At 36.2% G+C, this 13,847-nt stretch overlaps 1 protein-coding gene across 1 annotated transcript in view; it reads right to left on the bottom strand.

Moving 5' to 3' along the window:
* EMB1345 (Transducin/WD40 repeat-like superfamily protein) overlaps positions 1-13,847 on the bottom strand; it is an 89,028-nt gene that overhangs the window by 19,635 nt on the left and 55,546 nt on the right. The window contains exons 5-6 of the mRNA XM_089384378.1: positions 7,536-7,601; positions 7,328-7,399 (exon numbers count right to left, since the gene is read on the bottom strand). Of these exons, the coding sequence (XP_089240504.1) occupies positions 7,328-7,399; positions 7,536-7,601 (138 nt within the window). The remainder of the gene's footprint in view (positions 1-7,327; positions 7,400-7,535; positions 7,602-13,847) is intronic.

A 13,847-nucleotide genomic window follows, 5' to 3' on the forward strand; every position in this document is an offset into this window, starting at 1 on the left:
TTGGCTTTCCCCCACCTCTGAGATGCTTGTAGATTTATTTGGAAGCTTAGAGCTTCATTTATTCCCTTTGATTATTCTTCCTATGTATTTCAATAATGGATTGACTTCAAATGTGGACAATTTTTGGGGTGGATGTTGGGAAAATCTCTACTTCATTCTCTGGAATTTTGGCAAAGTGGTATTTCAAGCAGTGTTGATAATATCACCAAAATATAATCGATATTTTCAGCAAGCCGAAATATCGCCAAGAAAATATCGCTATATTTTATTCTCTGAAATATTGCGATATTTCTGAAATATCGCGATATTTCAGAAATATCGTTGATATTTCGACAAAATATCACACTGCGACATCAAATATCGTCGGGCAAAGTGGGTCACGGCTAGAAAAGCGATTTTGGTAGTTTTATTTGCTCATTTTGGATTCTTAGTCTTGGAGAAGGAAGGGGAAGAGCTTTGTGGTAGTTCTGAAGGAGGGATTGAGGATCAAAAAGCCATTATCACCACAAACTAATTTTTTTTTGGTATCAAAGATTGAAGATCAGTAAAACAAACTTCATTTCTTCGATTAACAGGTTGTTCTTAAAATCCCCTATGTTAATGATTTTTTTCATAGATTTAGGTCTATGCTTGCTTGCCTCTTTGCCTACCAACATTTTGCTTCTTTGTTTTTTTCCATTTGCTATGATTTTCATGCCCATGAGCCAATGCAAGGGTTTTCTCCATATTTGGGAGAGCAAGCTTCATTTTTTTTATCTTTCTTTTTCTTAGTTTAAAAAAAAATTAAATGAGGTGGTTATTACTTGTTATTTTTTGCACTGGGGTGTTTAATGCCATTTTTTTGTTTTTTGGTTCCCTAGGTTTGAATTAGTTCACTACAAATATGCCAAGAGCCTTGGACCCATTTTGGGAGTATGGGGAGAATGATGGTGGGACAAATCGGGCATATCTACCATGCAAATTGTGTGGGACCAAGATGGCAGGAAGGGTTACACGATTGAAATACCATCTAGCTAGATTCCCTGGACATGATGTAATGCTTTTTACGGTTTCTAGTGCGGAGCTTATACAAAAAGCTCGAGGCAATTGATGAAAAAGATAGAAAGATAGTCGCTAGGGAGAGAGCACTGATCTCAAATGGATAGTTGCTAGTTTTATTCGTTTTGCTACATATAACTCATGACGCTGAGATACTTTTATATATGTGATGTTATTTTGTATTGGTTCTCCACATTTGTGTCTTTGATTGGACAATTATCAGGGATCAAGAGGATTTGGTATCACCTTTGATGTATCATTTTTATTTTACATCCACTACATCATATATATCAGTGTTTTCTTCATATTTATGTGCCAATGTGTTTATTTCATGTTATTATTGCTTTATATGTTTAAAAATATGAAAAAAATGAATATATCAAGCATTTTTTATGTTTGTCAATATTTGCTGATATTTTGCCCATATTTTCATCGATATTGCTGATAAGATGTTTTCTGGACCCTCGCTGATATTTTGCCGATACCAACATTTTCAACACTGGTTTCATGCAATTGAAACCACCAAACATTTTAATACCACATAAATTGCAATTCAACCTCACCCTATTAAGACCATAATATGGTAGACCATACTCCCACCTTGGGTCCATTTGATTTGGAATTTTGAAATGTGTAGAACACATTAAATTTGTAAACCTATGAGACAAAAAATGGTGGGGGAATTTAGAATCCAAATACAAAAAGATCTTCAAGAATCCACAATTAGAATGCCCTAGCTACATGAATGTTAAATCCACAATTCAAAAAGGGCGAGAAGATGCATATCTAATGGGCATTGCAAACCCCATACTAAATCTTGAAAAACAAAGAAAATAAAGACATAATTTTTTACATTCCTGAAAATATCGATATGTTAGATTGGAGTGGATCCCCATTCCACAAATGTTTAGTTGATGCAGAAAACTATAGATCTCCCCTTGTTTTCTTGATGGAAAATAGTCAAACTAAGTTGAGAGCTCAATTCCCCTTAGTAATATTTGCAAAATGAGGTTGAAAAACTCAAACCGACAACTTCAACTGCGAAAAAAAGAGAAGCATGGAAATACAAAAGGGCTAATTATGGTGATATTTATTGTCGGTATTATCAACAAGGTTGGTTTCGGTGATATTATCATGATAATTCCAATAACTTGGCGATAAGTGCAAACTTTTGTCATCACTACTTAGGAATTTGTTGTAGCAATGGCTAATGAGTTTGGGGACATTCATTGAATTTAGAGCAAGAGAAATGGGCAAGGTTATCTACAAAATGATGAGATAATGGGGACGAGACGTCACTAACAACAAAGTAGATGGACCAAAAGTGTCCTAGAAAGCATATTTATAATTACTCTACATGGGGAACAGACTACTCAACAAACAAGAAATGAAATATGGAATAAGGGTGGCGTTGAATAATTCAAGGTGACTCAATGGATGGCTTGAGCAACCAAAATTAGCAGTGGTAAAAAAAAAAGTATTCTCCTCGTGATGTGCAATTTCAACTTTGTCGTTACACTTCTTTCTCTTTGGAGGTTTGTATGAAATTCATGGGAAAATAGAAACTTCTTTAATTTAATGCAAAGATGGTGGTGATATTTAACTAACATTCATAAAGTGAAGGGAAGAAGGATGTAGTTCACACTGAGTTTTAGGTCTAGCTTCTGCAAGGGTTTCCACTCATCCACTGCCACGAGCCATGGGTCTATGTATGGCTTCAAGGGAGTGCCATGGTCTGGAGTCGCAAACCCTAGAAGTCTCTCAAGCATAGACAATTGGTTGAACAAGGTTTTGTCTGTGGAAGAACGGTCACCCCACTGTAGTTGTCAAAATCCTCATCCAGCTATATGTGTTATGCGATCACTGTCAAGGACCGTGGATCAACAACAATCCCCACAACGGTCGTCATTGGCTACTTTTTGGTTCGAGTGGAGCGAATGCGGTCGGAAAGCCCTCCAAGGCTATATATTGATTTCCCTACTTCCCTGTTTAGGGATTATAACCTCGCTCTGCCTTGAGAGTTGTAAGGAATATGTGGGATCTACCATTTGGGCAAAAATGGGAGACATTTTCACAAAGTGTAGAGACAGAAAATAAATCCTTTCAGATTTTCCTTAAAACTCTAAATGGAAAGACCTCCATCTTCTAAATCGAGGATTCGAACCAGGTGGAAAACTTGAAACAGTGCATTCAAACTAGTCAAGGCATCCCTGCAACTTTTCAATGCCTTTTATTTGAACGGAAACCGCTACAGGACTCCTTCCAAATGAAGGACTATTGCATCCCCAAGAACGACAGCATTATTTTGAATCTAACGCTATGTGGCGGAGCTTCGAGCTCCAGAAACTCCAATGCATCTATCTCTTTCAAGGATGCAATCAAAGGGAAGGCATCCATCCTAGCAGAACAGATCCAAAACATACCAGGTCCCTACATTGTAGAAAAAATGGAACAAGCACCAATCATGGAAGTTAATCTTCCAAAGGTAAATTTCCTACTTTCTACGCTCCAATGCAAGTTTGTTATATATAGATTTAATGGTTTTTGGCCTAGATCTTAAGCATTACACCAATGGGTTTTTCCTTCTTGGACACCCAACCGTGATATTTATTTATGTTCAAAAGGCTTCATCATTGTTCAATTTGATACCCAGAAAGACTGGGAATATGTTGTAAATGAAGGACCATGGTTTTGGTGTAGAGCAGGGCTCTTCATTACTCCATGGTTCCCAGATTTTGATGCTACTAATATGGTGGTCACTCACAAGTTACAACTATGTCGATTTGGGTGAGACTCCCAAATCTTCCTCTTCCTTTTTGGCACTATAAGGTCCTAGAGGACATTGGAAACACTTTGGGAAAATTCAAAAAGATGGACCTAGAAAGAATAGAGAAAGGTCTATTTTCTTTTGCCATAATAATCTATGTAGAGATAGACCTTAGCAAAGGTCTACTTGACCACATTCAATTGAATCACCTAAACTTTCAGTGGACCCAAATAATAGATTACGAGAACACGACATTCAGATGTCGAACATGCTTTCAAAACAAGTCACCTGCAAAGCACATGCCCTTAGGGAAAAAAAATCCAAAAAAGAAAAAGTGGCAGGCACATAAGCCAAAAGGATGGTAGGTATTAGATCCTCATCTCTCACGTGAAGAAGAGGAAGAAACCATGGAGATCCAACCAATCCAAGCAGAATAGGATGTACAGGCACAACAAGGTAACCAAGCAAAAGGGGGTGCAAAGGCTTGGTCCAAAATCACAACCCATATAAGAAGGGCAACGATTGAGTTAAGATCCAGGTAGTTGATGGGGTGGGGGGCACAAAAAGAGCACATGTATCTAAGAGTTTAGACTCGGACAATGAAACCTCACCAAAGACAACAGGAAGGGAACTAGCATAGGTTCTCGTTGAATCAAACTTTGAGGTTTGGCAGACAGTGCAAAACAAGAAAGGCAAAAAAGAGAAGTGATTATTTCCACACTTAACTTTGATTGTTTTCTTTGTATTCTCATTTTATAGTTTTTTTTTTCTCTAGCTCAATGATGTTAGGCGTATCTCCTAAATGCATTCAACATATACAAAATGTAATTTTGTTCTTTCTTTTATGATGAATAAAATTACGGATGTCTTTCTTCGGATATGGTAGTTCTTGTGCAATATTGACTATCACAAGGCATATTAATTAGAAACTTGATGAGCATGCCACCCTTAATTTTCAATTGGTATACGAGGAATGGGATAGGTCACAGAGATCTACCTCAACAGAACTGCAATGGAATTTGCATCTTCACTACCCATGTAGATTTTCAATTGTGGAATATTTAAGATAATCATGACACACTTTTTAACACAAAGCAAACAAAATCCCACAAGTCATCCTTTGTCACCAATCCACTCAATTATAATGATCATGATCATTCATGGTATTTCTCCCATCAATCCTCCCCCCTTTTTTCAAAGAGTTGTAGACCAAAGTTGACCACTAATCTGGTTGGCAAGCAGAATCATGATTGTTCACAGTGCTTCCCTATTAAGTAATTCCCCTTTCCCCAAAGTTGTGATCATTTCCCAACCATTGATCTGCTCTTAGGATCCTCAATGTTCATGGCATTTCCCCCCATCGGCCCTTCCATCGTTTCAAAAGTGTTGCGAGCCCAAGCTAATCGTTATTCCAGTAGGCAAGGAAGATCATAGTCATTTGAGGCATTTCCTGTATCAACCCTCCATATTTTCCCAATATGTTGTGGGCTCAAGCTAGATATCTCTCTGGCAATCAAGGAAAATCTTAGCCATTTACAACATTGCCTCCGCTAAGGTGTTCATCTTTTTTGCAGAAGTTGCAGACTAGTGTGCCCCCATTGATCTTATCATTGGGATGACCTCAACCATTATGTAGTATTCCTAGGGAAAATTTACCCTTAAGAGTTATTAGGAGCATAAGACAATATTGTATCGGTGTCACAGTATCCCTTTTCAATTCAACAAAGATGGCACTGAATACACAACAATATAAACAAGTAGATGATCTTTAACAATACCAACAATACATAACAAGTTATAATTCCCAGAGATTCACTTCCTATGGCTGTTACACAAGCAAAGTTTGTTGTACAACACTCAACAATTAAGAAGCAGTAGCACTCTTTTTACCAGGACTACAATTCTAATTACCTTAAACCAACTAACCAACTTACTAGTTCTTTCCGTCACTGCCCAGCTTGCCTTCACAACTCCATTGCATGTTATCATCAAAGGAACTAGCAGAGCCTGTTGTTGTCCTAGAATGGCACACTGATTGCTGTATCCACTTTCTCCAACCAGGCCTTCACTTGGCTACCTCAAGCGTGCTTCAGTGAGAAGACGTTGCCACTACAAAACCCTCAGACGTGGCCCGCAACCACAAAATAAGCCCTCACTGCCAGAACAACTCAGATGATCCCACTGCTACAGGAAAACAGCCTCAGAGGCCCTCGCTACCTCAAGTAGGGCACTAGGAATGCTTCGTTGCTCCAATTATCTTCGTTGTCACAGAGAAACCTTTTTCAAGAAGGTCATTGCCTCAAACGAAGGTCTCCTAGGGGAATTTGCTGCCCAAAATCTATCCTTAAATGACCTCATTGTTGTAGAGAAATTCCCTCAGGTTAAACACATGCCTTGGAATTGGGGTTTCAGGACTGTCTAGCACCTCGTTGCCCTTGTAATTGCCCTAACAGTCTTACACAGAAAGAGTTGTCTGCATGCCCAGTTATGACCTTCGCTACCCCGGAATTGTCTTCGACAAAATTTGGTGCCACAAAATTGCTCCTTCGTTGCCCAGACCAATCAACCCATAGAAATCCTCCTTGGTTGCCAAAATTAGATGAAAGATGCCTCAGAATATTATGCCAGACAGAGTAGAGAGAACGAGATTGGCTAGGGTTGGAATCTTTCACCATTTATTCACCAAAACCAATCAGAAAGAAACCCTCAAGAGCATCAGCTCACAAATCATAAAGTTCAACAATCCATCATGACTCACATGTAATGAACATAAATTACATTAGTAATTATAACAGTTATTATGACCTAGGATTGCATCCTTTAGCATGGACATGTCCCTTGCACACTATATAACAAGTCTTCTTGTCTACCTTTCAATCTCTTTTTTATGTGATGGCTTGATTTAATGGTCCTCGTTGTTCATCACAGCCAACCAATGGACTTTAATATTGAAATTACGATTTAATTAACTATCCACATGATAACACGAGTGATTTTTCTGTGCATCGGCTGACTTGCAACAGTTTAGTTGAAAAATAACCGTATCCATTAACTATTATGCACGGGTTTTCAATGTTACAGTTGAGAAAGGTTGAACAAGTCCATAGGCGTGGAACAGCCTCTACAATGGCATGATTCTGTAACAAGAATGAATTGTATGAGCTCCTATCCCCTGCTGATGAACCAGCTAAATCATAGATTTGCATGGAGTGTAACAAAACAGAGCCAGCATTTGCACAACGATTTAAACAAAGTAGTACACAAATCCAGTTTTAAGCTATAAAATCTTGTGCACAGTCAAAAATAGAATGATGGACTTTAGTTGTTGAATGCTCTCAACCCATTGCTAGTTATAGTACAATTCATCTTTTGAGTTTCAAAATTCTTTGTTCCTGAATGGTTAATTTGCAAAGACATTTAAAACCAGCTCTAAACATTATTACAAAGAACTAAAAAGTTTGACAGAATCATTTCTCTTTAATCAAATCTAAGAGAAAGAAAACTCTAAGTACAGACTCTCACCAGGGCCCACCATTTCCACTTCTCTCCGCTGGGTTTATGCTTGTATCCCAAACCATCAACGTTAAGTCATCGCTGCAAAAGTTTAATCCCATCATTATTTCACTTTTAACAAAAGTCTGTCCATTTAGAATTTATATAGTGAGAAGATGAAACCAGGAACCTTACAATTTACTTCCCACCAGTATAACCACAGGAAACCAATGCATACCTGCAGGAGACCATTCTGTCTCCGGAAGCATTAAAAGATACCGCCCACACTGTTGATGTATGACCACTGCAATGTCACACAAAAAGAACATGGTACAGATAAATTAACAGCTTACTTTTTTAAGAGAACCAAAAACAATCATCTTCATTCTCAGTACTTCAATAATGCATTGCCTCGAGAAAATGAAGTCACATATCATATAAAATCAATATATGAACTCGGCAAATATTTAATTTCCATCCATGCCCAGACAAGATGTGCAAGCATAAAGAGTCCCTGGGCCAACTGATGTAAGATATCTCCTCAGAATTATGTAATTAAACTTCCATCCCCCTCAGTTTCTGTAGAACAAATATTTTGTGTCCAGAAACAGGGCCAAAACATCATGGATATGCTTGAGAAACATTTCTCATACATTTTCAGTGCAGAAACCACCAGGAAAAGTTTCTGCACTCAAAAACATAGTTGGAGAGGGTTGTGGTTTGGCAACAGAAAAAAGAGGAGAAATTTCAAAGAAAAGAAAGAAAACGCAAACAGAGGGACAAAATTTTAAAGGGCTTCAAAGTAGCAGACAGTAGCCCAACAACCTTAAAAATCTTTCCAAAAAATTATATTTTTAAAATGATATATTCCTACTTCAAATCTTCTCAGGAAAACTCATGAAATCCCCAGATCTAAATTTCAAAACCCTCAGACTGTAAAAAACCTTCAATAATGTCCCTGCAAAATGGTATTGAGGCCAAATCTTACCCTCAAGGGTCTAGATCTGGCTTCAAATAATAAAAAAAATCCCTTCAAATCTACACCTGCAAAAACGAAAACAAAAATACCCAGAATCCAGATATAAAACAAAATGAATAAAAACCTATAAACCCAAGTTAGAAAAAATTTCTAAATTTATATAAAAAATTTACAAATCTATGCACAAAGATGGTAGATCTATCAAATCTGAGGAATATGAGTCCAACTCTGCTCCCAGATCCAATAATCTAAAGCTCTCAATAGCCAGATCTATCATTTTTCCACAAATATTTAAAAGATTTTGAAATTTTAGAGAGGTACTAGCCCAAAAACACCCTGCAGAATAAAAAATAAAATAAAAAAATAATCTTTAGATAAGTCCCTGAGCTTATATAAAGTAGGCTCTTCAGAAAATACATGTTGAGAGTTGGTTTGTCCAACCGAAGACTATCCCCAAATGCTCAACAAAAGACCTACGAGATCTCTTGCAAGCACTAGATCAACCATCAAACCAAGTAGAAAAATAGAACAACAATGAAATTCTGAAGAAATAGAGATACCTGATACTTCGATCAAAATTTAAAAAGTTACCCTAAATCCAACAAATTGAACAAGATACTTGTATTCAGATCATTCTAAAAGAGCTATTTATTGATAGTTTTCACATAAGATTAAGCAGGAATTAAAACAATATTACCATAAATTCATGAAGAGGAACACCACCGCATGTTGAAACCCCAAAGACTTTTGCATTAAATCAAAAAAGTATACAAGAGAGCTTGAGAGCTTAGTACACAATTCAAAGATCAAATGAAAAGACAAACTGACATTGACCTCTAAGTTATAGGTAAGATCTCCAATGGCTAGTCGGCTTGATCCCTATCAAATTAATCTCAATTGTTCATAAAGCTTTAATTAATCTTTAATCATCATCGTCGAAATTATTTAATTTTTAAGGAAAAATCGAATTTATCATTTAATTGATTTTTACTTAACTCAAAATTAATTATTTTGAGTTAATTTCCTCAAAAATTTGACTTTGACTTTGACTTGACCATCAAGGCACAAGGGTCCAAAATTTCTTGATTTCCTCGATATTCCCTAAGTCGGGGGCTTCCAAAAATTAACTTCTTTAAAACCCATGAATTTCACCATTGGAGAATTTAATTTTACTTGGGACACAAAATTAATTAAATTTCTAGCTTAGGATTTAATTTAATTTTTGCCAGAAAATTTAATTAATCCACTGATGAGGGGATTAATAATTTTTACAACCCTCTAATATTTAACCATGGTGTCTAACTATGAGGAACCATGCACTAAATATTTTTTACATGAAGATTTTACAATTTAATACATGAAGGGGGAACACACCCGTTTGCTATAGACCCTCAACATTTACCCATTTCTGTGACACAAAATATGATCTAGTAGACCAAGTAATATGTAATAAAATAATCTAGCCAATTAGCTAAGATTATTTCCAAATTACTTTTACAAAGACTCGATAGAAAACACTTAGGGACTTACTTAAAATCTTGACGACAAAATCCACCCTAGCTTTGGGGTGAGGTTGGAGGAAAAAACTTTGTCGATCATTTGTGTCTAGAGACACAAATGAGTCAGTGAGACAAGAAACCTCCTACGGCCGAAATCGTCATCAAAATACTATGCTTACCGAGGTTGTTACATACATAATGGGCTTACTAAGATCATTTACATTATAACCATGCAAAATGGGTTTACATCTTTAACAAAATTGTCTGTTGATGATGAAATTTGAAAGGCGCAAATACTCGAACATGATAGATCCCTTTTGCGGAAAAATGGGTGTATTGTTATGGGGTCGTTGACACAGAGTGGTCAACATGTCCAAAAGTCTGATATGCAAGGTTGCAACAGTAAATAATCATTTTGTTAAGGCTTGATACTAATAAGAACTCATATCTAGGTTCTTCTAAGCTAATAATGAAGTGTTAAAGTGATCGCTTGTATAAGAAGTGGTTTATTTTCTAACTGGTAATTTCATTGGAAAATCATTGTTGGCAATCTCATCTCAAGATAATTGTCCTTCAATTAATCATCATCATAATAAGCATTGGTAACATAATTGGCATAATCATTGTTGTGGATGTTATCACTCTCTCTTTGTTGATAATTGATCTTGTTATTGAGCTCATAGTATATCTTGTCATTTGTTTCATTTGTTGGATTGCTAAATAATTTGATATCATTGATGAGCATTGAATCATTTGAGTAATTCAAAGTGTTTTTCTTTGAGAGATCTTGTTACTTTGGGCATCATATCTTACAATATTGTTAATTCAAGGTTTCTCTTATTAATTGTATTAGTAAATCCTGATTTCATAATATTGCTAATCACAATATAAGTCCTTGGAATCATTGGCTAATCTTGTCTCTTTAAGTGCTAATCTTGTCACAAGTCCTTTGGCTAATTGTGATCTCTCTTATGTTCCACATTGCTTCATTTGAGATAGTTGTCAATTTACCTTTAAATTGCTTCACCTAAATTGCTCTCATATTGAATATCTAAAATAACTTGCCTTATTGGAGTACTTAATCTAATTAATTATCTCATTGAAGCATTCACTCACATCTTGTATTTCATTCTACGACTAAAAGTGCATATTTAAAATTTACCTCCAAGCATAAGCTTGGTTGTAAGAAGATAGGACAAACCTTTCTCATCCAACTTGCAAAGTCTAGACCCTCATTTGTGGTCAACACAAGTGACCTTGCAGTTCTCTTGTGGACAATCCCTTGTAGGAACGGAAGCACTTGGGTGGTTAGAACCTCACGAGAGGTATCATTAATGAGGCCATAGCCTCCTTCTTGTGGGTTTCTCTCTACAACCAACATTTGGGACTAACTTCAAAACAGTTGACAGAAAGGATCCACCTAGACAGGGTATTTAATTAAAATCTACCAAGATTTTGCATTTCACTTGGATCTAGGGCTTGCACTTCATTTAGGATAGATTTGCATACCTACAGCGATTGTTCATTCGGTAACTTGGAATCTAAACCTAATTTGAGCAAGTAAAAAATCCTAAGACATTGGTCTCTAACTTTAAAATCTTGGAAAATCTAATCAAACTGTGCTAAATAATTAAACTTGTCAATTATCCTTACCAAAGTTGTTAGGCCATTCAGTCGGGTATCCTTAGGCTTGTTGGGTCCCAGCAAGTTGTCCATCATTGCATTCCATAGGGACTACCCCCTTAACTAGCAATTAGGAGACAACGTAAACGGAGAGGGAAGGGATTAGAGTGACAGCCCCTTCCATGAGCGTTGTCGCATTCTGGTGTACAATTTGGGCGACAACCACTCAAACCCTCACTTTTTACTAGATAAAATTCTAAAGCACAAGTAAGACTTTTGAGCAACTAAGAGGTGCTACCCTTTGTCACCATAGTAGCTCCCTCTCTCACTTTTGGCCGGCTCTCCTCCAACATAAGGGGAGTATCCCTAGAATAGGATTACCAAAGCTAATCCAAAATAAGCTCAAGACACAATGGAGTTATTGTTGTTGTATAGGTTTTATAAAGTGATGCATGGACCTAGACTGGTGCCAATTCATTGGGCAAGTGGAGTCAAAGGATAAAGCTAGGAGGTTGTTTTCTTATGTGATAAGGAGAGCACGAGGTTAAAATAAATAAACATGTTGTAGCAATCCTATCTTGTTGTCGACAAATCTAGAATTGATTTCATAACCCTAATGAAAGAGTAACTTCAAATATGTCCAACTAGATGATGTAAATGGCAACACATTCTATGAAGAAGAAAGACATTCATTTTCATTTCCAGCAATAACCAACAAAGACATTTAGAACGGAGATGAACAACAAATTAATCCTTCCAAGTAAAAGAATGATGTTACCCGATTAGGCGTTCATAACACATTTGATGCAAGCAAATTCCAAACTTTATATTCAGCAATATCGAATCCAAAATAAAATGTGCCTCAACAAGAGAAACCCTTAATTTTCATTGCCTTCAATATGTTAAAGTAAAATAAAGCGAGAAATCTCCCCAAATTCAACCATGCAAAATATTGGAGACAGCATATTATTATATAGATTTGTGTTCAATCACCCTTACAATAAAATATTATCGAGTGGAATCTAGATCCACTGCCTTCACTAAGGGATAACGATAAAATATTCCAAATCCATACTTTTCCCCAAGGAAAATACTAGAATAAAATACCAACGAGGTTCTCCAAGCCAAAGTGCCCTCAAAGACAACAAAATAGTGAAACGATGATGAGGGGAATGCCATATGTGTAATCTAGATCCACTGCCTTCACTAAGGGATAACGATAAAATATTCCAAATCCATACATTTCTCCAAGGAAAATACTAGAATAAAATACCAATGAGGCTCTCCAAGCCAAAGCGCCCTCAAAGACAACAAAATAGTGAAACGAATGAGGGGAATGCCACATGTCATATTCTCCTTTGGCATACCCATTGAAAGATAGCCTCAAAACACGCAAAGCTTAGCCCTTTATAAAAGGCATTCTCTACGATGTGCATTCATTAATCTCACTTTTCCCAATTAACCAACATTTTCAAGCAACAGAGGTAGGGAAATTCTCAAAAATATGGTCAAAATGTGTCGAGGGTTTTAGTGCAACATATTTGCAACCACCATAACTCCCTCAATATTTGTCGAAATTTCAATTATGACCACAAGTTTGAAATCCCATAGCCATTCTACATCAGCTAGCATTGATCTAGCAACCATGGACCCTTTGTCAAAAGATATCTATTTAGGAGCTACAATAGCCCTACAATAAACTTATCAAACTCCTCCAAAAATGGATCTCAGAAATAAGTATGGATCTCAGAAATAAGTGTGCAATTAGTGGTCCATTAGTTATTATAACAACTCCTCAAACATATGGAAACCTCAATAAGTGTGTTAACGCATAGATCCGCGTGCAAATACCATCAATCTCCCCAAACCTGTTATGAATAAAATATATATATAAATATATATAATAATGATTAATTAACTAGTGATTAGTATAGAAAAGGCATGTCTTAAGGACACAACCATTCATAAAAGGGCACCTACCTAGGTATATAAGCGGGCCCTCATTTGTAACATCAATCATCATCTCATATATTTTGTACATTTCTTATATAATATATTATTGTCCTATCATGGATATTTATATATTTCAAATATTTTGAGTATTCTACTACATTTATGAACTTTGTTTATAACATTGATATCATAGTTGTTCAATCCTCTGGTCGCTCAACCACTGCACAGAGCCTTTGGCCATTAATTTTCGTTAACTTTGTTACCGTCATGATCGAAGCGATACACTACTCAAGTTTTTGGAGATTCTCCATTCCGTCATTAGACCCTTGGCCATTTAAAAGAAAAAGAACAAAAACAAGGTCATCAACCAAAAAAAAGTGTTAGTAAAATAAAAAAATAATAGATTATTATAAAAATATATATATTATAAAAAGGGAAAATATATCTACATATACATTTGAAAAAAAAATCAAAGAAAAAAATCAAATAATAAAAT

The sequence above is a fragment of the Pinus tabuliformis genome, chromosome Q, assembly GCF_031772625.1.
Source record: "Pinus tabuliformis cultivar Carrire ecotype Pingquan chromosome Q, CPIR1, whole genome shotgun sequence".
In the NCBI taxonomy this organism is placed as follows: Eukaryota; Viridiplantae; Streptophyta; class Pinopsida; order Pinales; family Pinaceae; genus Pinus; species Pinus tabuliformis.